The sequence below is a fragment of the Macaca thibetana genome, chromosome Y (genome assembly GCF_024542745.1).
Source record: "Macaca thibetana thibetana isolate TM-01 chromosome Y, ASM2454274v1, whole genome shotgun sequence".
In the NCBI taxonomy this organism is placed as follows: Eukaryota; Metazoa; Chordata; class Mammalia; order Primates; family Cercopithecidae; genus Macaca; species Macaca thibetana.
The window spans coordinates 13472966-13500934 of NC_065599.1; the positions used below are offsets into that span (position 1 = coordinate 13472966).

A 27969-nucleotide genomic window follows, 5' to 3' on the forward strand; every position below is an offset into this window, starting at 1 on the left:
ATGACAAGAAACGCCAGACCCAACATCGTCCTGCTGATGGCAGATGACCTTGGAGTGGGGGATTTGTGCTGCTACGGTAATAACTCAGTGAGGTAAAGTTGGACTCTGACCCCTTCCCTGTATGTGGGAGTCTCCCGTGCCACAGTGGTCACGTCTTTGCCGTTGTAGAGAAGGGTTTCTGGAGAGAAGTCCATTGTCTGATGTTATTGGCAGGAATAGCAGAGGTCCCCGGGGAAAACTGCAAAATGTCAGGAGACCGCTTAACATCTCAGTTCCCTTAGTTTCTAGCTGTTGGTGGTGGCGTTTTCATTATTGTGCAAAATTTACGTTTAAAAATTGGCCTTTTTTGGTCAGGCATGGTGGCTCAAGCCTATAATCCCAGCACTTTGGAAGGCCAAGGTGGGGGGATTGCTTGAGCCCAGGAGTTTGCGATCAGCCTGGGCAACACAGGGAGACCCTGTCTCTACGAAAAAAAATTAAAAAAAATCTACTGGGACATGGTGGCGTGCGTCTGTGGTCTCAGCCACTCAGGAGGCTGGAGCAGGAGGATTGCCTGAGCCAGGGAGATTGAGGCTGCAGTGAGCTATGATCCCACCACTGCACTCCAGCCTGGGTGACAGAGGGAGACTCTGTTTAAAAAAAAAAAATCACCTTTTAACCATTCTAAAGTGAACAATTCAGTGGTAAGTACATTCACAGTGTTGGACAACCATCACCTCTGTGTAGTTGTAGAATTTTTCACCGTCCCAAAGAAGACCCCCATTACCCATCCTATCCCCATGCCCTGTTAACCACAAATGTACCCTCTGTCTCTATGGATGTGTCTCTTCTTGGAGTTTCATATACAAATAATCATATAAAGTATGTATTTTCTCTGGCTGCCATGACAAAGGTCCACAGACTGGTTGGCTTAGATAACATCAGCTTATTCTCTCACAGTCCTGAAGGCTGGAAGTTCAAGATCAAGGTGTGGGTAGGGCTGGTTCCTCCTGAGGCCTCTCTCTTGTCCTTGTAGATACCATCTTCTCCCCGTGTCCTTACAGGATCGTCCCTCTATGTGGGTCTGTGTCCTCATCTCCTCTTATTATGAGATGTCTTAGTCTATTTCAGGCTGCTATAAAAGAATACCATAGGCTGGGTGCGGTGGCTCACGCCTATAATCCCAGCACTTTGGGAAGCTGAGGTGGACGGATCATGAGGTCAGGAGATCCAGACCATCCTGGCTAACATGGTGAAACCCTGTTTCTACTAAAAAAATACAAAAAATTAGCTGGGCGTGGTGGCGGGTGCCTGTAGTCCCAGCTACTCAGGGAGCTGAGGCAGGAGAATGGCGTGAACCCGGGAGGTGGAGCTTGCAGTGAGCTGAGATCGCGCCACCGCACTCCAGCCTGGACAACAGAGCAAGACTCCGTCTAAAAAAAAGAATACCATAGACTGGAGTGGCTTAAAACAACAGACATTGATTCTCCCACATTCTTGGAGGCTGGAAGTCTGAGATCAAGGTGTGGGCAGGGCTGGTTCCTCCTGAGGCCTCTCTCCTTGGCTTGTAGACACGGTTTTCTCCCTGTGTCCTCACAGGGTCATCCCTCTGTGTGTGTCTGTGTCCTCATCTCCTCTTCTTATAAGGACTTCAGTCCTATTGGATGAGGGTCTACTTTAATGACCTCATGCTACCTTAATCACCTCTTTAAAGACTCCATCTTCAAATACAGTCACATTCTGAGGTCCTGGGGGTTAGGATTTCAGCATAGGAATTTGGGAGGAACACAATTTTGCTCATAACATATGCTATGTGGTGTTTACTGACTGGCTTCTTTCACTGAGCGTAATGTTTTCAAGGTTCATTCATATTGTAGCATGTGTCAGTACTTCATTCCTTTCCATGGCTGAATAATTTTTCATTATATAGATACACTACATTAGTCTACAGCTTTAAAAATATCTTCCTTGAATTATTTCTAAAGTCTCTGGTCCCCGGGGCTCTTTATTTCTCTACTCTCTTTTGATAGACCAATCTGGCACTTGTGAAAACACATAGCATCTTTTAGTGTGGATTTAAATAACATTGTTTCTTCTTGGAATGCAGATCACAGTCTAGTCCTATATTTTAAGCATATATTTGTTGATTGAAAGGCATTGGTCTTCTTTCTTTCTTTCTTTCTTTCTTTCTTTCTTTCTTTCTTTCTTTCTTTCTTTCTTTCTTTCTTTCTTTCTTTTCTTCTTTCTTTCTTTCTTTCTCTCTTTCTTTCTTTCTTTCTCTTTCTCTCTTTCTTTCTCTCTTTCTTTCTTTCTTCCTTTCTTTTCCTTTCTTTTTTTCTTTCTTTCCTCTTTATCTCTTTCTTTTTTTTTTTTTTTTTTTTTTTTTCTTTTTAAGACAGGATCTCACTCTGTCATCCAGACTGGAGTGCAGTGGCATGATCTTGGCTCACTGCAGCTTTGACCTCCCAGGCTCAAGTGATCCTCCCTCCTCAGCCTCCTGAGCAGCTGGGACTACAGGCATGAGCCCCCATGCCCATCTAATTTTTTTTTTTTTTTGTAGAGTTGGGGTTTTGGCATATTGCCCACTGTGGTCTGAGTTCAAGTGTTCAGCCCCTCCTGGCCTCCCAAAGTGCTGGGGTTACAGGCGTGAGCCATCACGCTCAGCCTTCATTATAATCTTTCTGTGAGATTGTGGGAAAAAAATGTTGTACACATGGGATTAAGATTGGGTATGCTTTAGCTTTTAGGAGAACAGGCACGTCTTTTTTTCAACCTGTAGAATTCTGTAAGTTTTACAAAATTTTTGCAACATATTAGACAAAATGGGAAATAAATTAAACTCCAAAATGTCACAATTTGGTTATAAAATAGGTCAATTTTACCATAAAATATATATTAATGGGAGGCTGAGGTGGGAGGATCATTTGAGGCCAGGAGTTTGAGACCAGCCTGGGCAAAATAGCAAGACCTGTATCTCTGCATAAAACTTTAAGGCCAGGTGTGGTGGCTCACACCTGCAATCCCAGCAGTTTAGGAGGCTGGGGAAAGCGGATCACTTGAGGTCAGGAGTTCAAGACTAGCTTTGCCAACATGGTAACACCTCATCTCTACTAAAAATACACCACTGGGCGTGGTGGCTCACGCCTGTAATCCCAGCTAGTTGGGAGGCTGAGGCAGGAGGATCACTTGAACTCGGGAGGCGGAGATTACAATGAACCGGGATCGTGCCACTGTACTCCAGTATGGGTAACAGAGTGAGGCCCTGTCTCCAAAAAAAAAAAAAAAAATTAAATAAAAATTTAAATAAAGTAGTAGGGCATGGTGGTGCACACCAGTGGACCTAGCTACTTGAGAGGCTGAGGTGGGAGGATCACTTGAGCCCAGGGAATTCCAGGTTGCAGTGAGCTATAACTGCACCACTACACTCCACCCTGGCAACAGAGCAAGAGACTGTCTTTTAAAAAAATATGAAACACATTAACAATTTATTTACTCTAAATTACCCATTAATTTTAGGTCCTTGATAAGAAGAAATTGGCTAATTTTTTCATTGAAATACATTTTTTTCTCAGACTCATAAAACTGTATACTGAGTGACCTGTATTCATTTGTAATAGTTTTGACTCAAGATATATTTTAAACTTACATTTCCCTTTGCTTTTAACCATCAATGCATCTAAGGAAGTAGATTAAAGTTTTAAAAAAATGAATTTTAGGTTTACCAGAAATAGAGTCAACTAGAATAGCTTTGATCCTCGATCATCGTATAGAGAATTTTTAGAAACTCACCTGCCGAATTCTTCTTTGGTCTGCAGCACACCTAATATTGACCGCCTGGCGAATGAGGGAGTGAGGCTCACCCAGCATCTCGCAGCTGCTTCCATGTGCACCCCAAGTCGGGCTGCCTTCCTGACCGGCCGGTACCCCATCAGATCAGGTGAGGCAATGAAAAGGCAGCAACATTTCAGTCTCACCAGAATGCATTCTAATGATTAGTTTTTCAAATCTTTATAAGAATTCTCAAAATGTCACTCAGAATATTAGGGATCTAAAATCAAAGGGCGTTGTTATCCCTGGACAGCTTAAACATGTGTGCCTCTCAGGGAGGTAAAGTTGGACTCTGACCCCCTCCCTGTAGGTGGGAGTCTCCCGTGCCACAGTGGTCACGTCTTTGCCATTGTAGAGAAGGGTTTCTGGAGAGAAGTCATTGTCTGATGTTATTGGCAGGAATAGCAGAGGTCCCCGGGGAGAACTGCAAAATGTCACTGCACCTGCCCATCTCTGTGCATATAGTGACAGGGTTTAGGCCTGTTGGGGGCAATTTGCCAACTTACGGTCAACACTCCCATTTTCAGGTACTTGTGCTAAGATTTCTCAAGAGGCCCCTGATGTCTTTAAGCTAGCGGAGACCATGCAGTGTTCTGAGATAAGTGGATCTAATCTATCTCGGAGGATGAGATTGGAAAACTAGACACAGTTGGGAAAAAAAGTATAAGTGAGAAAAAACAAGGAAATGAAACTTTTACATGCTTCCTTACTGGACCCCATCATTTCAAGATTCAGACTTACCAAGTTGATATAATGACAATTAAATGTTTTCCTTTGCTGCTTAGCTTAGAATCAATACCTACAAACATCCACTCAACATCAATATTATGAACAACAATTTTTATACCCAGTTAAAATATAGTGGTCCCCTTAGACACTATTGAAGTGTTCATGGTTATCAGCCTCTATGTGAAATATTGTGCCATACTGCTGCATTTTATTTAATTCTAGTATTTGCTTGTCATAATTTTAGTATACCTGCCTTCACAGTTTAATTTTTCAGTGAAAAATTTTTCTGTATGAATTTTCTTCCTTCTAAGTAGTAACTTCTCATCTGATACATTCAAGGAATGAACTAATTAGGTTAATGAGAATTATACTAAAAATAAAAGTAAACACTGAAAGTTTTTGTCCTATAAATATTGATTTATTATTATCTTTTTTTGTTGCCTAATGACCTTCTTTCATAATTCAAGGTTCTCCATTTTGTTCAAAATAGTTTGATTTCTAGATAAGCAGTCTCTGTATAACACAGTACCGTGTATGAACAGGGATAAAGACATGAGTCTGTATGAGTTTCCAAAAAAAAATCACACTTCTAATTTCAGGATTTCAGGATTTTTTTTTTTTTTTTTTTTTGAGACAGACTCTCGCTCTGTCGTCCAGGCTGGAGTGCAATGGTGTAATCTCAGCTCACTGTAATCTCTGCTTCCCTGGTTCAAGTGATTCTCCTGCCTCAGTTCCCGAATAGCTGGGATTACAAGCATGCACCACCACGCCCGACTAATTTTTGTATTTTTAGCAAAGATGGGGTTTCACCATGTTAGCTAGGCTGGTATCGAACTCCTGGCCTCATGTGTGATCCACTCGCCTTGGCCACCCAAAGTGTTGGGATTACAGGAGTGAGCCACCATGCTCAGCCTAATTTCAGGGAATTTTAAGTATTGATTATGGTGAAATAAAATTTATTTTAAAAGGCCGGGCGCGGTGGCTCAAGCCTGTAATCCCAGCACTTTGGGAGGCCGAGACGGGCGGATCACGAGGTCAGGAGATCGAGACCATCCTGGCTAACACGGTGAAACCCCGTCTCTACTAAAAAAATACAAAAAAACTAGCCGGGCGAGGCGGCGGGCGCCTGTAGTCCCAGCTACTCGGGAGGCTGAGGCAGGAGAATGGCGTAAACCCGGGGGGTGGAGCTTGCAGTGAGCTGAGATCCGGCCACTGCACTCCAGCCCGGGCGACAGAGCCAGACTCCGTCTCAAAAAAAAAAAAAAAAAAAAAAAAAAAATTTATTTTAAAAAAATAAGAAAAAAATTAGGTGATTGGTGGAGAGATTTCAAGTCATTGCCATGTGTATATTTTTAATAATTTCACACAAACGGTTCAGTTTAATTCATTCTACTTATCAAAAATTTCAGCAAAATAGTTCAACAGCAAGATAATGGTCTAATGCTTCCCTTAGTAAAACTGTTTCTCTTTCCTATCAATAACACTGTCTAGAGTCTACCTTCTTCTTCTTCCAAGGTAGGATCCTTGAAATGTACTTTTTTCTTTTGAGATGGAGTTTCCTTCTTGTCACCCAGGCTGGAGTACAATGGCATGATCTCAGCTCACTGCGACCTCCGCCTCCCAGGTTCAAGTGATTCTCCTGCCTCAGCCTCCGGAGTAGGTGGGATTACAGGTGCCTGCCACCACACCCAGCCAATTTTTGTATTTTTAGTAGAGACAGGGTTTCACCATGTTGGCCAGGCCGGTCTCCTGACCTCAGGTGATCCCCCCGCCTTGGCCTCCCAAAACACTGGGATTACAGGCGTGAGCCACTGTGCCTGTCCTGAAATGGTCATTTATTTCTTTCTTGCTGATCTTCACTTGTGGTTTTCTTGTGAATTCCTTTTAAACTATAGGTGTATACATTTGTCTGCCAGTATAAATCTACATAATCCCAGCACTTTGGGAGGCTGAGGTGGGCAGACCACTTGAGGTCAGGAGTTAGAGACCAGCCTGGCCAACATGGTGAAACCCTGTCTCTACTAAAAATACAAAACAAAAACAAAAACAAGCCAAGTGTGGTGGCACACGCCTGTAATTCCAGCTACTAGGGAGGCAGAGGCATGAGAATTGCTTGAACCTGGGAGGCAGAGGTTGCAGTGAGCCAAGATGGTGACACTGCACTCCAGCCTGGGTGACAGAGCGAAACTCCATCTCAAAAAAAAACAAAACAAAACAAAAAAAAATTACATATATACACACACGTATATGAAAAAGAAATTGTCACTCCTACAATTCTTCATTTCAGATTCCCAATGATACATTAAAAAATGTATTTATACCCAGCTAAATATCCGAGTATTTATACACAGCTAAAATGCAGTGGTGTCCTCAGATTCTATTGAAGCATGAAGGTTATCAGCCTCTACATGAAAAACTAACGAAGGTTATTTGTTGTTAGTCTGAAATTCAAAGGAGTGTAACTGAGTATCCCATATTTATTCTGGCAGCCCTAATTCCAAGGGAATGTTTGCATTTAGCAAGTGGGAAAAGGAGAGTCAAGGATGTACAGCCAGAAAGGCAACAGAAAACTTGGGGAAGAATGGCTTTGAGGAGGTGCAGGAGGAAAGGGCTTGAAGCATGTCGGGATAAATTCGGTATTAGCAAAGACTATGGTGCTAACCTATTGACTCCTGTGAATTTAGGGATGGTGTCTCCCTACAACCTCAACCGTGCCCTCACGTGGCTTGGTGGTTCAGGTGGTCTTCCTACCAATGAAACGACTTTTGCCAAGCTGCTGCAGCACCGTGGCTACCGCACGGGACTCATAGGTATGGCGCCTGAACTCTGCTCGTGGAAACGTGATCCTGCGGCCTCTGTCATAGTATCTAAGGTGTTTCCGGGGATGTTGGCTCTGTGCGCGCCAGTTTGACCGACTTCTCTTTGAGATAAGACACTTGGAGAAGGAATTGATCACACATTGACTGGGGATGTGTAGAATCAAGGGCATAATATTGGAAAAACAATGAGAACAGAAAGCAAACAAGGGTATCCAAAGTTGCCACTAAAATGGAATATTGTGTTGGAGGGATACGATGTTTGTGACACCATTATTAGCAGAAAAACTCGTAAATTTGTAGCGAAGTACTGTTGAAATTGAAAACTTAAAGCATTAAGAGTTGTCAAATGGAGGCAGTTGCTGGTCGATTTAGATCACATAATATTCTATGCCCTTTTGGCGGGGGTGGGGTGTTGGGGGGGACATGAGCTTGTGAGGGAGACTTTCACCGAGAAATAAGTTTGTAGAATTCCAGTCCTAGAAGATATTCCTCTAAGAATAACTTGTGTGATCAAATCCTTTTGGGAAATGCTACCCCAAAGCATTGTATGGTTCACTATTTTTGAGGATTCCTAATATGAATTGTAAGCCACAGCTCTGAGATATCCTCAGTTAAAAAAAGGTTAAGAGATTTTCCATCAGTAGGGCAGGTATTCCCATGCAACTCCCAGCAGTGTCCTGTGAGTGGGAGTTCTCCAGATTAGCTTTGAGCAGCGTTCTCACATCATTAGAGCACAGGATTCAGATCTCACTCTGCCATTATTCATTAATGTGACTCGGGCTTCTGAATAAATCTAGATAGCTGGGCACAGTGGCACGGACCTGTAATCCCAGCACTTTGGGAGGCTGAGGCAGAAGAATTGCTTGAGGCCAGGAGTTCAAGACCAGCCTAGGCCACCAGAGCAAGACCCTGGGTCTACCAAAATAAAATTTTAAAATTAGCTGGGCATGGTGGCACACACCTATAGTCCCAGCTACTCAGGAGGCTGAGGCAGGAGGATTGCTTGAGCCGAGGAGTTCGAGGCTGCAGTGAGCTATAATCATGCCACTGCACTCCAGCCTGGGCAACAGAGCAAGACTCTGTCTCTTAAAAAAATAATCTAGACAATGTGTTTTCTATTCATAATACAGGGTCTGTGAAGTGTTGAATACAATAATGTGTGTGGACAAATCAGAACATGACCTGGCCCCCTAGAGGATGTGCTTGATAAAAGGAATTACTTGCATCATCAGAATCATTTGGTTCTTGATGAAATTCTTTGGCTAGTTTGTCATCCCTAGCTTGCGGACCTAGAAGAGGTGTTCCATCTGTAAATAAAATCTTGGTTACCTTTCAGTGAGATGGAATAAGAGGGTGGGAAGGCACTGCTAGCTAAAAGCATGAATGTGCAAGCTGCACCGAGAGTCCTTGGTATTGTCCCCACCAAACAACCAAGACATCGATTCTGGCTTCCTAGCAAGCTCCAGATACCTGGAAACTTTCTCATTGTTCATGAGGTTGTTTGGTACCAAGCAAAAGATTTCTTCTGAATGAACACTAGGCTCCTCTTCTTGTAGCAAAAGCAAAGCGGCTCCTGCTGCATGGCTTTTGTCTGAAAGAGACACATTGCAGGGAGAAGGCTGTTGGCCCATGTCTATGCCAGGGAGGTATTCGGGGACACCAAGAAAAAACCATGACGACCACAAAATGAAAGTTACATTTGAGTTTTCCAAAGGGAAGCCCACATTCTAAAAACAGACCAGCACTGAATGCTGCCCTGCTGCCGTGGTATGATTTTATTTTACTTTTAGGCAAATGGCACCTGGGTTTGAGCTGCGCCTCTCGGAATGATCACTGCTACCACCCGCTCAACCATGGTTTTCACTACTTTTATGGGGTGCCTTTCGGACTTTTAAGCGACTGCCAGGCATCCAAGACACCAGAACTGCACCGCTGGCTCAGGATCAAATTGTGGATCTCCACGGTGGCCATTGCCCTGGTTCCTTTTCTGCTTCTCATTCCCAAGTTCGCCCGCTGGTTCTCAGTGCCGTGGAAGGTCATCTTTGTCTTTGCTCTCCTGGCCTTTCTGTTTTTCACTTCCTGGTACTCCAGTTATGGATTTACTCGACGTTGGAATTGCATCCTTATGAGGAACCATGAAATTATCCAGCAGCCGATGAAAGAGGAGAAAGTAGCTTCCCTCATGCTGAAGGAGGCGCTAGCTTTCATTGAAAGGTATTTAGCCATTTCTTGTCTGATTTCTTGCGTGGAAATTTTATTTTTATTTCATGGCAGGTCGTCACACCTTGATAACACGGACCTTTAAAAATCTTTTGGAGAGGCCGGGCGCGGAGGCTCACGCCTGTAATCCCAGCAATTTGGGAGGCCGAGGCTGGCGGATCACGAAGTCAGGAGATTGAGACCATCCTGGCTAACACGGTGAAACCGTGTCTCTACCAAAATACAAAAAAATAAGCCGGGCCTGGCGGTGGGCGCCTGTAGTCCCAGCTACTTGGGAGGCTGAGGCAGGAGAATGGCGTGAACCTGGGAGGCGGAGCTTGCAGTGAGCCGAGATTGCACCGCTGCACTCCAGCCTGGGCGACAGAGCAAGACTGTCTCAAAAACAACAACAACAACAAATCTTTTGGAGAAAATGTGTGGTATTTGGCTTTCTGTTCCTGCATTAATTTGCTTAGAATAATGGCCTCCAGCTGCATCCGTGTTGCTGCAAAAGACATGATCTCATTCTTTTTCATGGCTGTGTAGTATTTCATGGGATATAATGGGAACTAAACATTGAGCCTCCATGGACATAAACATGGAAACAATAGACTGCAAACTTCTAGAGGAGAGAGGGAGACAGGGGGACATGGTTGGAAGACTACCTATTGGGTGCTCTGCTTACTCCCTGAGTGTAATAGGCCCAGGTAACAAACCGGCACATGGAGACCCTGTATCTAAAATAAAAGCTGAGGAAAAAAAATGTAGGTGACATTTGTGATAGACTTGAGTCTCCTCTTAGGTAGAATAAAACAGTTAAATTTCCTGCAAATTTTGAATGCTCAAAAGGCAAAACAACAAAAACAAAAAAACCCACATATTTTGCTCGCTTTCCCATTTTTAATGTTTTAATTATTATTATTTTTTTTTTTTACTTTTTGGAACAGGATCTCACTCTGCCACCCAGGCTAGAGTACGGTGGTGCGATCATGGCTCACAGCAGCCTCGACTTCCCAAGCTCAAGTGATCCTCCCACCTCAGCCTCCAGAGTAGCTGAGACTACAGGCACACACATGATGCCTGGCTAATTTTTGCATTTTTTTTTTTTAAGAAAGGGGGTTTTGTCATATTGCTCAGGCTGATCTCAAGCTCCTGGGCTCAAGCGATTCACCCACCTCGGCCTCCCAAAGTACTGGGATTACACTATGCCCGGCCACTTACCCCTTTTCTGAAAACAAAAACTGGAGTTGCCATATTTTATTCTATTTTGCTTCAGTGTGGATTGTTGTGTAAATTGATTAAACTTGGGGGGTAAATTTTTTCCTCTGTCTCGGACACATACCCAGACACATACTCAGACACAGCCGGAAGAGCTCTCTGTCCATGAACTGTTGGGAGGTGGCTCTGTATTTATAGATACCCAGTTTTAAGTTTTCTATGTTCAACACAAGCTATGCAGGCATGACTGTAATGAGCTCTCATCATCCCATACCAGCTCACTTCTACATTACAAATTATTATTATTATTATTATTTGGAGACAGGGTCTCACTCTGTCACTCAGGCTGGAGTGCGGTGGTGCAATCATAGTTCACTGTAGCCTCAAACTCCTGGGCACCAGTGATCCTCTTACCTCAGCCTCCTGAGTAGCTGGGACTACAGACGCACATGGCCAGACCCAGTTAATTTTATAAAATTATTTTTCCGTAGAGACAGTGCCTTGCTATGTTGCCCAGGCTGGTCTCAAACTCCTGGGCTCAAGCGATCCTCCTGCCTTGAGCTCCCAAAATGCTGGGATTACAGGTGTGAGCCATTGTGCCCAGCCTAGATTACAAATTAGAGGCACATTAAAATTGTTGGTGTGGATTCTCATTGACACTGTTTGTCACCTTCCTTAGTGGGGTTGACAGGGAGTGGAGAGGGGAGGCTATATTGTTACTCCACCAGGCTGAAGGGTATGCAGTGGAATATCATTCACTCATATGCCCCTGTGCCCGTCAGATTCATTATTTATTCCAACACAACCATGAGAACAGTGATACAGCCACCCACTCAGCTCTCCGTTCATCTTACCTTCTCTTCCCATCCCAACCCATTTGCTTGGGCTACCTTTTTGGGAACATATTCAATCTCCAACTCCTTCCCTTCTTTCTATGCTGGTTGTAAAAATGTGTAAAGGAGTAGCTTTAGAATGACTGTATGTGGCAATGCAAAACACAAGGTCAGGCGTGGTAGCTCATATCTGTAATCCTAGCACTTTGGGAGGCTGAGGCAGGAGGATTGCTTCAGCCCAGGAGTTTGAGACCAGACTGGGCAATATAGTGAGCTCCCATCTCTACAAAAAATGTACAGAATTAGCCAGGCTTGGTGGCATGTACCTGTGGTCTCAGCTCCTTGGGAGGATGAGGTGGAAGGATCACTTGAGCCCAGGAGGTCGAGGCTGCAGTGAGTCATGATTGCACCACTGCACTCCAGCCTGGGCAACAGAGTTGGACCTTGTCTCAAAATAAATAAATACATAAAATGCAGAATACAAAAAGCAAGATGTAAATGAGGAGAATTTATTTCTCTCTTGGGGTAGGCAGGCTACAGATACAGTGAGGTTATTCACACCTCAGCTTTTATCTTGTTCTCTGCCACCTTTGTGAGCAGCCTCATGGCCCAAGGTGGATGCCAAAGCTCCAGCCATCAGACTTATGTTCCAGGAGCCATGAAGGAGGTGGAAGAAAGAAAGAAGGGAAAATGGAAAGTAAGGAGCATCAAATCCTTACTGTGGCACATCTGAGTCTGTCCTTAAGATATGATTCTTCTGAACTCATACCTAAAAGAACACTTTGAGACAATAGATGAGGAGAATTCATACTTTATAACCTATTCAGCAAAGATTAAAAGATTTATTAAGCTGCTACTTTATGTCAGATGCTAAACTGGACACAAGAGAGTATAAAATGAACCGCATTAAACATTTTTGTTGTTGTTGTTAAGACAGGGTCTCACTGTGTTGCCCAGGTTGGAGTGCAGTGTTGTGATAATAGCTCACTGCAGCCTCCACCTCCCAGGCTCAAGTGAACCCCTTGCCTCAGCCTCCTGAGTAGCTGGGATCACAGGTGTGCCATTATGCACAGCTATATTTTTGAATTTTTTTGTAGAGACGGGGTCTTGCCCTGTTGCCCGGGCTGGTCTCAAACTCCTGGGCTCATGCAATCCTCCTGTCTCAGCCTCCCAAAGTGCAAAGAATATAGGCATGAGCCACTGCGCCTAGCTACATGAAACATTTCACTGGGAACACAAATGTTCTGTTATCCTTCGTTCCTCTTCATATCCTTTCAACATAAACCTCGTGGTATTTACGACTCACAGGAGAGGTATTGTCATCTGAAGTACATAGAAAACCTCCAGCAACCATTATGAGATCTTTTCATCAATGCAGAATCGCATTTAAATGGTGGAAATGGCTTTATTTGTGAAGGTAATTTTGGTAACTTTCTACCCCTTAGGGTCAAACGGGAACCTTTTCTCCTCTTTTTTTCGTTCTTGCACGTACATACTCCACTCATCTCCAAAGAGAAGTTTGTTGGGCACAGTAAATATGGCAGGTATGGGGACAATGTAGAAGAAATGGATTGGATGGTGGGTAAGTATTCAGTGACAGAACTGTAAATATCTGAAGTACGGGCTACAGAAAAATAAATCTGTACTGTCTCAAATTATGTCCAGCCCCTTGCATAGCATAAATACCTGTTAAGTGTTTGTTTCATCCCTGAATTGAATTAAAAGATGGCTTTTAATTGTTCAGCAATACCAGTGAAATATATTCCCCAACAGAAGTCACAGTTTGTAAATATAAGTTTTCCCATCTTTAAAATAAAGACAGTCACTTTTCTGAAAAACTCATTGGCAGGATAAATAAAGTTGCACTGTAAAGAATACTGTAATTCCTGGCCGGGCACACAGTGGCACATACCTGTAATCCCAGCACTTTGAGAGGCCGAGGCTGGCAGATCACTTGATAAGGTTAGGAATTCTAGATCAGCCTGGCCAACGTGGTGAAACCCCGTCTCTACTAAAAATATAAAAATCAGCCAGGCATGGTTATGTGGGCCTGTAGTCCCAGCTACTTGGGAGGATGAGGCAGGAGAATCACCTGGATCCAGCATTCAGAGGTTGCAGTGAGCCAAGATCAGACCACTGCACTCCAGCCTGAGTGACGCAGCGAGATTCCGTTTCCAAAAAAAACAAAAGAATATTGTAATTTCAATTCCTGGTTATTTTGATGGATATAAAGGGAAATGTTATTCTGATTAGTCAGTTCTACAGGAAATACATAGAAATTTGGGATGGGGATTTAACACAACTAAAGCAATTTATTTCAAAGGCATAGTGTTCACTATAAAGAAATGCTGAGGATAATAAATTAGCAGGCAGGAGGCGTCACTGTATGCATTCCAGAATAATAACTGGCTGTGCTAGTTGAATTGCATTCGCCCACCCAGCCTCTATGTGCCTGACAGAGTTGTCCTTCTTCTCAGCAATGGTGTTTCATTTTGGAATACAGTACTTTTCTTCTTCTGAGTGCAAACTTCTGAAAACGGTGCTCTGCCAAACCATCTAAACTAACAATCTCCCAGTTATCAGCCGCCTGTGTCTATTTATATGGAGTGCCTTTGAAAGAAATGGAGCTATTTTAACTTAAATGCATTTAAGGGGTGTTAATCAAATTTTATTATAAATAACTTTCTTTTCCCTGAAAACCACAATCTAAGTGAGCTATAAAAAACTAGTTAAAATTACCAAAGAGCTAGTGGTGTCAGATAGGACAAAGAGGGGAATCCTGTCATGGGATAAATTTCTCTTGTACATTTCCACTGTGTGTGTTTCCCTCAAATTCTAGGTACCATTGTAATATTTACCATCTATATTTAATCCCAAAGAGGAGATAAAGTACAGAGAGGGGCGGGGCGTGGTGGCTCATGCCTGTAGTCCCAGCACTTTTGGAGGACGAGGCGGGAGGATTGCTTGATCCCATGAGTTTGAGACCAGCTTGGGCAACATAGCAAGGCTCCATCTCTACAGAAAAATACAAATATTAGCCAGGCATGGTGTCACACACACGCCTTGGAGTTCCAGCTACCTAGGAGGCTGAGGAGGGAGGATCACCTGAGCCTGGGAGGTGGAGGTAGCACTCCAGCCTGGGTGACAGAGTGAGACCCTGTCTCAACAAAAAAAAAAAAAAAAAAAAAAAAAGAATACAAGGAAAGGCAGTGCTGCCAGGCTGCCAGTAAGGCATTTAAGCAGAAATGGGGAGAAAAAAGGAATGTATTAAAGGGAAAAACTTAAGGGCTTAAAGGGAACTAATCCCTGACATCCAAACCCTTTTTAAGCTTGTTGAACTAAAGCTAAGCTCTGTATTTCTTAATTTAATCTTTGCTGTGGGAAGTGTATGTGTGTGTATATATATATACACCCAGTTGCAGTTATTTTATTTGCATGGTATAAATTACAAATCACTTTTATGCATAATACTATAGCTAGTTTTAATAGGAATTAAGCACCATATGTTATATACATATATATACACACACACACCATATGGTTTATATGTATACACATGTTATGTTATATATATATATACACACATAGTACTGTATGTTGCATATATACACATTTATTATATATAATTTAATTCCTTGGTAATGAAATACAAACATTGAAATGTGTTACAGTTAAAAACCGCTATAACATTATAGCCTTTATGGAATTATATAATTGGGATTTTTTTTTCTTTGCTTCTTTTGAAATTGCTTTTACTATATTTGTACTTAGTCAAAGGACAGTTTCCTGCAAAGGGAATTTCTGTTAAAGTCAATATCTGAGTATTTATCACTGAGAAATAATTATGTTTGTTTTACGGTATATGTAAATACATGATGAAGACGTGTTACAGAAGCTAGCAATTGCATTATTAAATGGCTAATATTATTTGACACAGGAGAAATGATGAGTAGCTATTTTTCTGCAAAACATCTCCCAATATTCTGAGTTTTCTCCATCATTTCTTATAAAAATTCTACCAAAATGAAGACATGTTGAAAGTCAGACAGGTATCTCTGTGGGTATTATTTTACTATTTAACAATATGAGTATAAAACTCACAGGTTTAGTAATTTATTAACTTTACTCAAAAATAAACCTTAACAATGCTATACTCGTGCAAATGCAAATACAAGGTGCAAAATGAACTTAATGAATCTTCAAGAATTCAATGACATTTTAAATTTTCCAATGAAAGAAACTTGTGCCTATTAAAAAACACTTTTAATCCCCCCCTCCCTTTTTTTTTTTTTTTTTTTTTTTTTAAGATGCAGGGTCTCACTCTTTTGCCCAGTCTGGCTGGAATGCAGTGGTGCGATCACAGCTCACTGCAGCCTTGACTTCCAGGGCTCAGGTGATCCTCCCACGTCAGCCTTCTGAGTAGCTGAGACTAAAAGTGTGCGCCACCATGTCTGGCCAATTTGTGTGTGTGTGTGTGTGTGTGTGTGTGTGTGTTTTGTAGTGAAGGAGTTTTGCCATCTTTCCCAGGCTGGTCTCGAACTCTTGGGCTCAAGTAAACCTCTCACCTCGGCCTCCCAAAGTCCTGGGATTACATGTGTGAGCCACTGGGCCCAACCTTAATCACTTTTCATTATTGGTTTCTTTCCAGTTGTCTTTGGTAAGAGGTCTTACAAGTGATCTATTACCGTTAGTATTTATATATTCATATGCATCTGTCTATTTTCACTTTAGACACTCTACGGACAATTATTTGCCTATGTATTTGTTTTGAAACAGAAAAAGAATTTGCAGCTACTATATTTGCACAGTATAAATTACAAATCACTTTTATGATTTTTTTGATATTATAGCCAGATCTAATGTGAATTGATAATTTACATATAATTACTCTCTTCCCAGAAAGCCTTTATAATCTTTCATCTTACAAACCCTGGGCTTTAAAATATCTTAATTTCTAATGATAACATTTCTAAAAAATAGTATATGTCACTTGTAAAACAAATCACTTTTGAACAGTAGATAACAAAGGTTAATGAGTTTACGTATAAACAGTTTTCTGTGCGGCTCCTTACATTTTCTTTTATCTCTGAACGGGACAAGAGCATCACAGAGATGATCTAGTGTAAACGAGAAGTGCATTGGGACCTCAGGCCCAGGACGATGTTATCTGCTGATTAGCAAATGCTCAACAGACATCAGAAAGGAAATGAATGTTGTTTGGAATTTTGCTAGAACAGCTTTCTACTTATTATTTTAAAAAACTGTCCTCCTGAGGGATTGTCAACACCTTAAAGACAGTGTCTGCTGAGTCTAGCGCAGCATTAATTGTCATTAGATCTTAACCATAACCCGGACAGCAAGAATAACCTGCAATTTCCATGTAGACTTCAGCTAGCAGCCAGGACAGCAAAATCTCTAAGGGAGGCGGTGCCGTGCCCTGGAGTACGAGGATGGCTTTGCTCAGGTGTTCCTGGAGGTGTCATTTTGCAAACTGTATTTTTAAAAATTAATGTTCATCGGTTCATTTAACTGCTGGGCCTAGTTGGCATTGTCTATTTGAATCGTTTGGGGCAATGATGACGTTATATATTATTACACGATTTGTATAATAAAATAGACTTTATTATATATTAAATAATAAAATAATGAACATATGCAATAAAATTATATAATAAACCAATACTTTATATATTATATACAAACTATTCTATATTTTAAATTAATATAATTAATGTATTTAGTATATTTAATATAATTTATATAATTACATTAATATAATAAAATTAATGTGATATGCGACACACAATATCATACAATTGTATAAAATATAGTATATATTCATATAAATGATATAAATTTATGATAAAATTTCATATATTAGATATATTATAAAATTTTATATATTCCTTATATATTTTACATTTATTACATATACTCATATTTTATCTTATATTTAATATCTTTTCCTATATATCTATAAATAAACATATTTTTACATATTACATTGATGTACAAAATACTATATAATAAAATATTTACATGCTATTATAATTATATAACAATTTTTACACAATGATATAGTGTATTAATAATCATAAACTATTATGATGTTTCTAGTATTGTAAAGTCATATGGTATAATAATACATAATATGTATTGATTATACATATTGCAATATATTTTATTCTATTCCATAATTGATTACATTTTAATATATAACAATTCTTTATGCATTTCTAATACATCATGTTATATATTAATATGTATTTGTAAGAAATATGTACTATATATCATACAATATATAATAAATATATAGTTGGTAATTAAAATGTATGAAAGTGTATATTATATTAAATATAACATATACATTATTACATTATATATTAAATATTTTAACTGCTGGATATAATATATATTATATATACTATATTACATACAGTTTAAAATAGTATATATTACAATATTATATGATTAATTATACAATATTGTGTAATGCAGAATAACATTTAAATGCTATGTGTAATAAATGCATAATAGCAAACATATAATAAAGCAGTGGTGATCTGCATCGAGAGGTCAACGTCTTTGTGTCTCTGACCCTCACCAGGTAAAATTCTGGATGCCCTAGACCGGGAGTGCCTGGCCAACAACACCTTGGTGTACTTCACCTCTGACAACGGGGGCCACCTGGAGCCCCTGGACGGGGCTGTTCAGCTGGGCGGCTGGAACGGGATCTACAAAGGTGATTGTGCGCAGAGAACCAACACCTGTCCATTGAAAATCAGTAGTCTCTACTGGCTTTGCGTTTGCTTGAAGTCATTTGCCATGATGTTCAGGTATTTTTATGTGAGTCAGACTCTTATTAAGCTAGACCAAAAAAAAAAAAAAAAAAAAAAAAAAAAAAAAAAAAAAAGCTGCAAATTTTGGAGCAGTTTCCAAGAGCTTCAAAGTAAAATGTTTGAAGCAATGCCAACCCCATGAGAGAGGGCATAGGATCTCAATGACCATCTATGGCAGATTTCCCAGCCTCCGCACGATTGACATTTGAGTCTGGAGGATTCTTTGGCTGGGGGCCTCCTGTGCCATTGTAGGCGTTGAACAGCGTCTGTGGGTTCCACCCACAAGTGCCGGTAGCACCCACCCCAGAGCAGCGACAACCAGAAATGTCTCCTGACATTGCCCAGTGCCCCCTGGCGGCAAGGTCATTTCTAGGTGAGAACTGCTCCTTTAGATCAATCCTCACTTGGATTCTCAGATGCAGGTTTTTAATTCGGTAACATCAATGATGCTATTTATTATGCTTTAACGAGTGTTATGTCTATCAGAAAAAATAGTTTTTCATTTGACTGGGGTGCCTATCTCCTCATGGCCAGCAGATTCTTCCAGCTCACTTTGATAGACTTCATGCCGGGTTGTTCAAGAACTCCATAGCACCCACACTTAGGCATCACCAAAGGCATACCAACAGAAAGAATAATTTAAAAAAGAATTCGGTATTTGCTGTTTTCCCACTACCCCCTAACCTTCCAAGTAAAACAAAAAAACTAAAAGGGTATCAAAATTGTCATCATTATAAAATCAGAATGTTTGAACTTCCTTGTATTTCATTAAAAAGTTCTGTGTGTGTGTCTTATATATATATTTTCCTATCTATATAATCACTATGTATACATATTCACCATATTGTTTATAATATATAATCATATATTCATCATATGTGATATATAATCCTATATATAGTCACTATGTATGTATAGTTACTATATCATTACATATAACACATATAATCCTATATATTCGCTATATTCATTACATATAATACATGTAATTTTACATATTTACTACATATAATATACATAATCCTGTACATATTCACTATGTATATATAGTCATTATATTCATTATATATGCATAATTCTATGTATTTAGTATATTTATTGTATAGATCATTACACATAATTTTATATATTCAGTATATATAATATAATATATAATTCTATACATATATTTACTGTTTATAGTCACTATGTTTATTATATATAGTATATAGAATTCTATATATTCACTGTATAGAGTATACATAACCCTACACATATTCACTATATATACTCACTATATTCATTATATATTACACATAACCCTATATATATTTACAATATTCATTGTATATAATATATAATTTTATATATTCACTATATTCAGTATAATATATATAATCCTATATACATTTACTAAGTATATATAGTCACTATATCCATTATATATAATATATATAATTCAATATATATATTCACTTTATATATTCATTATATTTACAATATAAAACCCTACGTATATGCATGCACAGATAGGATTATATATAGTGAATATATATATGTACATATATATATAGGATTGTATATACTGGATTATATATTGCAAATTAATAGAAGTGAGCTCCTGAAAGCATTCACCTCCTCTGACTTGTCATGTAGTCTTGCTGTAGTCATCACTGTTAATTAGCAAAGATTATATTGGTACTAAGCCTAGTAGAAAAAGTGAGGAACAGGTTTGAGTCACCATATACATACCATCTAATGAAATGTGATTATTACAGTCATGATGATTCTAACAACTGTACATATTGTATATTGTAATAATTATTATAATTGCATGAGTATGTGTGAGTGTAAAGCCCCTGTCCTTAAAAAGCACACATAACCCTGGAATAGGACTCTGGCAAAATTGTTGTGAGCATTTCTCAGGCTTTGGGACAGGATACCTGTTTCTCAGGGTGCTCCCTGTGAAGCAATGAATTCAATGGATGGAGAGATTTAGATCTCCCGGGTAAACAATTGGTTTTGTTCTAGTCTAGTTACGCCCCCCACTCTGCCCCACAAAGATACAGGTTATTAAATAAGATGAAGAAAACATCAGGATGGCTTTATGATTGTGTGTTAAAAACACATAGATTTGCTTCAGGGAGCTTGTCAAGTTTTTCTTATAACGAAGAATGGTGTTACTCGGGAGGCTCAGGAGGGAGGATTGCTTGAGCCCAGGAGTTGGAGGCTGCAGTGAGCTATGATCGCGCCACCGCACTCCAGCCTGGGCGACAGAAGGAGACAGTGTCTCAATTTAAAAAAAAAATGGTGCCAAGAAGCTGAGCTGCCTTTCAACACTGGTTAGACTGGTAGATCAGTGAATGTGTCTGCAGTGAATTTTACCTAATTTTCTGCTAGAGGCTTCCGGTTTTGTGTTTCTTTGTAATGCTGCCTGCCAGACAGGTGCACACATAGAAGGCATTCAATAAACATTTCACATAGGAAGAGACCTTTTCCTCCAGAGAGGCTCTTAGTTTTTCTTAAAGAGTCTAGACATATGGTCTTGACACTGGCATTTGGCATAGGGCCATTTTTCTACTCTGTAACAACCACCTGAATCTCACCAGTGATCTTAAGGCAAGGGCTTCATTTGTTTTGTGCTCAGAAACACCCAAGGGGACTTTTGTCTAAGAAGTGATTCTTAACTCTGCCTCTGGCCATTTTTCTACTCACACTCCTCTCTTTCTTCCTCTATAGGGGAAATCACGGGGTAAAATTTTTTAGCTTGTTCCTCAAGGATCAGTATAATGTGGATAAAACCCGTCTTTTTCTTTTCTTTCTCTTTTTTTCTTTTTTGGAGACAGAGTCTCACCCTGTCACCGAGGCTGGAGTGCAGTGGCACAATCTCAGCTCACTGCAAACTCCACTTCCTCGTCTCTGATCCCCCCACTTCAGCCTCCCGAGTAGTTGGGACTACGGGCATGGACCACCATGGAGTGCAGTGGCGCAATCTCGGCTCACCACAACCTCCGCCTCCTGGGTTTAAGCGATTCTCCTGCCTCAGCCTCCCAAGTAGCTTGAATTACAGGCGCCCACCACCATGCCCAGTTGATGTTTTTGTATTTTTAGCAGAGACGGGGTTTCACCATGTTGGCCAGGCTGGTCTTGAACTCCTGTCCTCAAGTGATCCGCCCGCCTCAGCCTCCCAAAGTGCTGGGATTACAGGTGTGAGCCACCACGCCCGGCCAGTATGGTTGGGTTTTAACTCATCTTTGGTTGTGTTGTAATCTTTGGTTTTAGGTGGCAAAGGAATGGGAGGATGGGAAGGAGGTATCCGTGTGCCAGGGATATTCCGGTGGCCGTCGGTCTTGGAGGCTGGGAGAGTGATCAATGAGCCCACTAGCCTAATGGACATCTATCCGACGCTGTCTTATATAGGCGGAGGGATCTTGCCCCAGGACAGGTATGGAAACAGTGGTTGCTTCTAACCTAGGGTGATATATTTGAACATATGTGGATATACTTGATAATTCTATGTGTGTGTGTATATGCATAGTATATTACTTAATTATCAATATTCTGCCCATAGGGCCAGATGTCTTTCTCCCCTTGGTGCATGGTGGAATATTTTGTTTTCTTCTTAGAGTATACCTTAATATTCTTTGTCATATTACACTTATGAAGGTGTGTGTTTGACTGTTCTCATGGATGGGATCTGATTCTCATACATCATCACATCCCTCACAGCTTCTAGACCATTACACAATTAAATGTTAAATGATTACTGAATAAAAACATGTATGCATAGAACAGGTGCGGTGGCTTATGCCTGTAATCCCAGCACTTTGGGAAGTCGAGGCAGGCGGATCACTTGAAGTCAGGAGTTCCAGACCAGCCTGGCCAACATGCTGAAACCCCATCTCTACTAAAAATACAAAAATTAGTCTGGTGTGGTGGCACGTGCCTGTAATCCCAGCTACTTGGGAGGCTGAGGTGGGAGGATCGCTTGAACCCGGGAGGTGGAGATTGCAGTGAGCCAAGATCTCATCACTGCACTCCAGCCCGGGTGACAGGGTGACACCCTGTTTCAAACAAAAACAAAAACAAAACACGTATGTGTGATTGCATGTGTGCTAAATGGTATTATTGTTTCTGGTTTGCACTTTGTCTATGAGGTTTTTTTTTTTTTTTTTGAGACAGAGTCTCGTCCTGCCGCCCAGGCTGGAGTGCAGTGGCGTGATCTTGGCTCAGTGCAACCTCTGCCTCCCGGGTTCAAGCGATTCTCCTGCCTCAGCCTCCCGAGTAGCTGGGACTACAGACCGGCGCCACCATGCCCAGCTAATTTTTGTATTTTTAGTAGAGATGGGGTTTCAGCACATTGGCCAGGATGGTCTTGCTCTCTTGGCCTCGTGATCCACCCACCTCGGCCTCCCAAAGTGCTGAGATTACAGGCATGAGCCACCGGGTCTGGCCTTGTCTATGAGCTTTAAAATGAACACATACATCCTGTGCTTTAACGATTTAATTCCATGTGTGTGGGGTGATATCTATTCATTAAATGTGAAGTTTCACTGGAATCAAAAGAGCGTAAATAGCTTAATTTTTCCAGTCCACAACATTAACTCATATTGTCTTGCAAGGTATCAGGATAATAGTTCCAGCTGTTCTCTTCTTCCATGACCTCAGAAAATGAATGTTTTGTTTCTTTTTCTTTTTGTTATAAAATGAGGGAAAAGGAGAAAGTTTTAAGAATTCCTTCTTCCGCCGGGCACAGTGGCTCATGCCTGTAATCCTAGCACTTTGGGAGGCTGAGGCGGGCGGATCACAAGGTCAGGAGTTCAAGACCAGCCTGGCCAACATGGTGAAACCCCGTCTCTACTAAAAATACAAAAATTAGCGGGGCATGGTGGCGTGTGCTTGTAATCCCAGCTACTTGGGAGGCTGAGGCAGGAGAATTGCTTGAACCCGTGAGGCGGAGTTTGCAGTGAGCAGAGATTGCACCATTGCACTCCAGCCTGGGCGACAGAGCAAGACTCCGTTTCAAAAAAAGAAAAAGGAAATTTTTCCTCTTTATCTTTTGCCTCCTTCTCTTCCTCCTCTTCCTTTTCCTCCTCCTCCTCCTCTTTCTTCTGCTATAAAATGCGTGACTGAACCATGCCTCTCTCATCACCTTCTACATGCCCCCTTCTCTCCCAAGAGTGATTGACGGCCGGAACCTAATGCCCCTGCTGGAAGGAAGGGCGTCCTACTCCGACCATGAGTTCCTATTCCACTACTGTGGGGTCTATCTGCACACGGTCAGGTGGCATCAGAAGGACTGTAAGTATGAAGGCCGCGGACACGTGGAAAGATGATAAGGGCCCTGTTCCTGTCTCCTTCGTCTCCTGGAGGAAGTTGTACCATGTGCGGATATTGCTCAGCCATGATGGTGCTTTTTCGCTGGGAAAGCCACATACACAGTGCACTGCAGTAGGATTTTTATTTTATTTTATTTTATTTTGAGATAGGGTCTCTCTCTGTCACCCAGGTGGAGCGCAGCGGTGTCATCTTGGCTCACCACAACCTCCGCCTCCCGGGTTCAAGTGATTCTCCTGCCTCAGCCTCCTGAGTAACTGGGGCTATAGGCACCCACCACCACAACCAGTTAATTTTTTTTTTTTTTTTGAGACAGAGTCTCGCTCTGTCGCCCAGGCTGGAGTGCAGTGGCCGGATCTCAGCTCACTGCAAGCTCCGTCTCCCGGGTTTACACCATTCTCCTGCCTCAGCCTCCTGAGTAGCTGGGACTACAGGCGCCCGCCACCTCTCCCGGCTAGTGTTTTGTAAATTTTTGTACTTTTAGTAGAGATGCGGTTTCACCATGTGGGCCAGGCTGATCTTGAACTCCAGACCTCAGGTGGTCTGCCCACCTCGGCCTCCCAAAGTGCTGGGATGACAGGCGTGAGCCACTGCGCCTGGCCTGCAGTAGGATTTTAGGGGGATGTGTTTGTGAGAGAGATTTGTGCCCAAAGGGTTTCATTTTAAATTTTAAAAATATTTATAAAATAAAGATGAGATCTTACTATGTGGCCCAGGCTGGTCTCGAACTCCTGAGCTCAAGCAATCTTCTCTCCTTGGCCTCCCACAGGTGTGACCCACCACAGCCAATCCACCCAAAGCGTTTTAGCTTAGGGAGGTGAGTGTTGACACAGACAGACCAATGCCATTGCAATATTTTCATGACTTAGATTTTCCGAGAGAAGGGGCTATACCCTACCACACAGGTTCACGGTGGGAAGCACCAGGGCTTGACTTGGAAGCACAGGCAGGAAGGAATGAAGAGCCCAGGCCGCAGCCTTTATTATTAGGGTTTCCAAGGGAAAGGTCAGGCAGGGCAGGATGAACAGCTTCAGACTGGTAGTTTGAGTAATTACAGTAAGTTTGGAGCAACAGGGACTGTCGCTAGCTGCCTGGTACCCAGTGCTTGGTTGATTTAGGTCAGATCAAGTATCAGCTGACTGTGTGAGAGTTAGGTAAAGGAGGTGGTTGCTTGCATAGGAAGGGTGTGTTCCTAAGTGAGTTGTTACTATTTGTATTAGTCCATTCTCATGCTGCTGATAAAGACATACTCAAGACTGGGTAATTTATAAAGGAAAAAGAGATTTAATGGACTCACAGTTCCACATGGCTGGGGAGGCCTCGCAATCATGGCAGAAGGCACATCTTACATGTGGAAAGCAAGAGAGAATGAGAGCCAAGCGAAAAGGGAAATGCCTTATAAAACCATCAGATCTCGTGAGACGCATTCCTTACCATGGGAACAGTATGGCAGAAACTGCCCCCATATTCAATGATCTCTGCCTGGCTCTGCCCTTGACCTGTGGGGATTATTGCAATTCAAGGTGAGATTAAGGTGGGGACAGAGCCAAACCATATCACTATTTTTAGGAATCAGCTAGCCCTGGGAGGAGCCGTCTTTCCCCGAGTCTATCAGGCCCCTCAAGCTGTCAAAATACTAGCCCGGCACAGTGGCTTACAGTTGTAATCTCAGCAGTTTAGGAGGCCAAGGTAGGAGGATTATTTGAGCCCAGGAGTTTGATATCAGCCTGGGCAACATTGCAAGACCCTGTCTCTACAAAGAAAAAAAAAAAAAAAAGAAAAAGAATTAGCCAGGAATGGTGGCATACAACCGTAGTCCAGCTACTCAGGAGGCTGAGTGGGAAGTCTGAGGCTGCAGCTGGCAGTGATCGTGCCACTGTACTCCAGCCTGGGTGACAAAGTGAGACCCTGCCTCAAAAAAAAAAAAAAAAAAAAAAAAAGTCAAAACATTATAGGATACAGAAAATTAAGAAAACATGATTAATGTGTGTGTGTAAGTATGCATTAGCTTGTGTGAATGTATACATGAGAGAGAGAACAAGAGAGAGAGACTATGAATACCCACAACTTAGGGATGACTGAAGTAATTATTCTAGCAACGAGAAGTACATTTTTCAACGTGGCCTGCATGGTGGTTGCTTCTCTCCACCTTCCTTCCTTTCTAACATCCTAGTGATTGTTTCTGTCCCACATTCACGCTATGGGAGTCAATACAAACAAATATAAATTAACAAATAGTATTGATTGCCTTACACCTGTAAAGAAAGGTCTTCTGGAGTCATTGCATGGAATTCCAGAATTCTTACTTGGTTGGATTTAACTTTATTTGCAGGAGGAATTTTCTCTGATGGGATCAGTCACTTGTGGTGTGATGTATCTTCATTTTGATGCAGATAGTCCTACATAAAACAATTACAAAAACAAAAATAAGTAAAAACCTATGTTTTTAAGATTCTATATGAGTGCAGGACATGATCAATGATAAATAAAACAGCCCCGTAAACAGCATAAGCCTCCCAAATTTAACTATAGAGGATTATACAGTAGAATTTTTTTGTTATTATTTTTTCTCACCATAATTCCAGAAGTTGGGAGCATGGGGCTGACACAGTGCTCAGTACCACGGTCATGGGACCAGGATTCTTGTTTCCACTTAGCCACCTCTGACACACTAGCTTTCATTCTTATGCGTCTCACCCCATGGTTGCAAAGTGGCTGCAGTTCCTCCAGGCATCACACCTGCACTCCATGCAGTAAGGAGGGAAAAAACCAAAGGCGGTAAAGAATCCAGTTAGATGATTTAATCCTATTTTAGTAGGAAAGCACAGCTTCTCTGCAAGACTCCACCAGTAGACTTCGGTAAAATTCTCATTGACCAGAGGCTGGGCAATGCTTATGTTTTCTATCTAAAATTGATCACTGCAGCCAGGCAGGGTGGCACCCCAGCTACTAGGGAGGCTGAGGTGGGAGAATCACTTGAACCCAGGAGGCAGAGGTTGCAGTGAGCCTAGATGCTGCCACTGCACTCCAGCCTGGGCGACAGAGCGAGAGCTTACCTCAAAATAAATAAGTAAATAATAAAACATAAAAAAAAATTGATCTCTGAAAATAGATTTGCTAACCATTTCATATCAGAAGAAAGAAGAAAGGGAGGGAGGGAGAGAGGAAGGAAAGGAAGGAAGGAAGGATGGAAGGAAGGAAGGGGAAGGGGAAGGGGAAGGGAAGGAAGGGAAGGAAAGAAAGGAGGAAAGGAGGGAGCGAGGGAGGGAGGGAAGGAAGGAGGGAAAGAAAGAAAAGGAAGAAAAAAGAAATGGAGGAAAGAAGGAAGGAAGGAAAGAAGAGAGCGAGAAAGAGGGAGGGAGGAAGGGAAGAGGAGGGAGGAAAAGACAGAAGAGGGAAGGAGAAAAGGATAAAGAATGATTAATTTTGCCAAATTACTTTTGTCAATTTCAGATGTGAAAGTGGTATTTAGCCTTGGATCACTTTTAATTTTGTTTGTACCTAATCAGATTGAGGTAGAATTTTAATTTGGTATTCCCAGAATTACCCTATTCCCACTTGGGTCGTCATTGTTATCTCCAAATGTTCTCATGACAAGATTTCTAAAAATGTCTTCAAGTTTGCAGTAAAATTGTACATTGTTCTTAGAGTTGAAGACATGCTACTGTTGCTGTGTAATTTTGTGCAGAAGAGTATTATCAATCACTAGAAAAAGCATTTGAGAAAAACATCTTTAATGAAAAGAGTCCTAAAATCACCACCAAGATGGTATCATAATGCAACTTACTTTTTAGGTGCAACTGTGTGGAAAGCTCATTATGTGACTCCCAAATTCTACCCTGATGGAACTGGTGCCTGCTATGGGAGTGGAATATGTTCATGTTCAGGGGATGTAACCTACCACGACCCACCACTCCTCTTTGACATCTCAAGAGACCCTTCAGAAGCCCTTCCACTGAACCCTGACAATGAACCATTATTTGACTCCGTGATCAAGAAGATGGAGGCAGCCATAAAAGAGCATCGTAGGACACTAACACCTGTCCCACAGCAGTTCTCTGTGTTCAACACAATTTGGAAACCATGGCTGCAGCCATGCTGTGGGACCTTCCCCTTCTGTGGGTGTGACAAGGAAGATGACATCCTTCCCACAGCTCCCTGAGACCATGGGGACCATGTGTTACCCACCACAAACTTACTGTTACAATG

General features: G+C 41.5%; 1 protein-coding gene across 1 annotated transcript; it reads left to right on the forward strand.

Moving 5' to 3' along the window:
• LOC126947234 (arylsulfatase H) lies at window positions 1-27922 on the forward strand. Its single transcript, XM_050777957.1, has 9 exons — window positions 1-92; window positions 3795-3916; window positions 7221-7346; window positions 9146-9569; window positions 13051-13187; window positions 18213-18347; window positions 21706-21868; window positions 23603-23724; window positions 27555-27922. The coding sequence occupies exons 1-9, from the start codon at window positions 1-3 to the stop codon at window positions 27920-27922; spliced, it is 1689 nt and encodes a 562-aa protein (XP_050633914.1).
• Window positions 27923-27969: the final 47 nt, after the last annotated feature.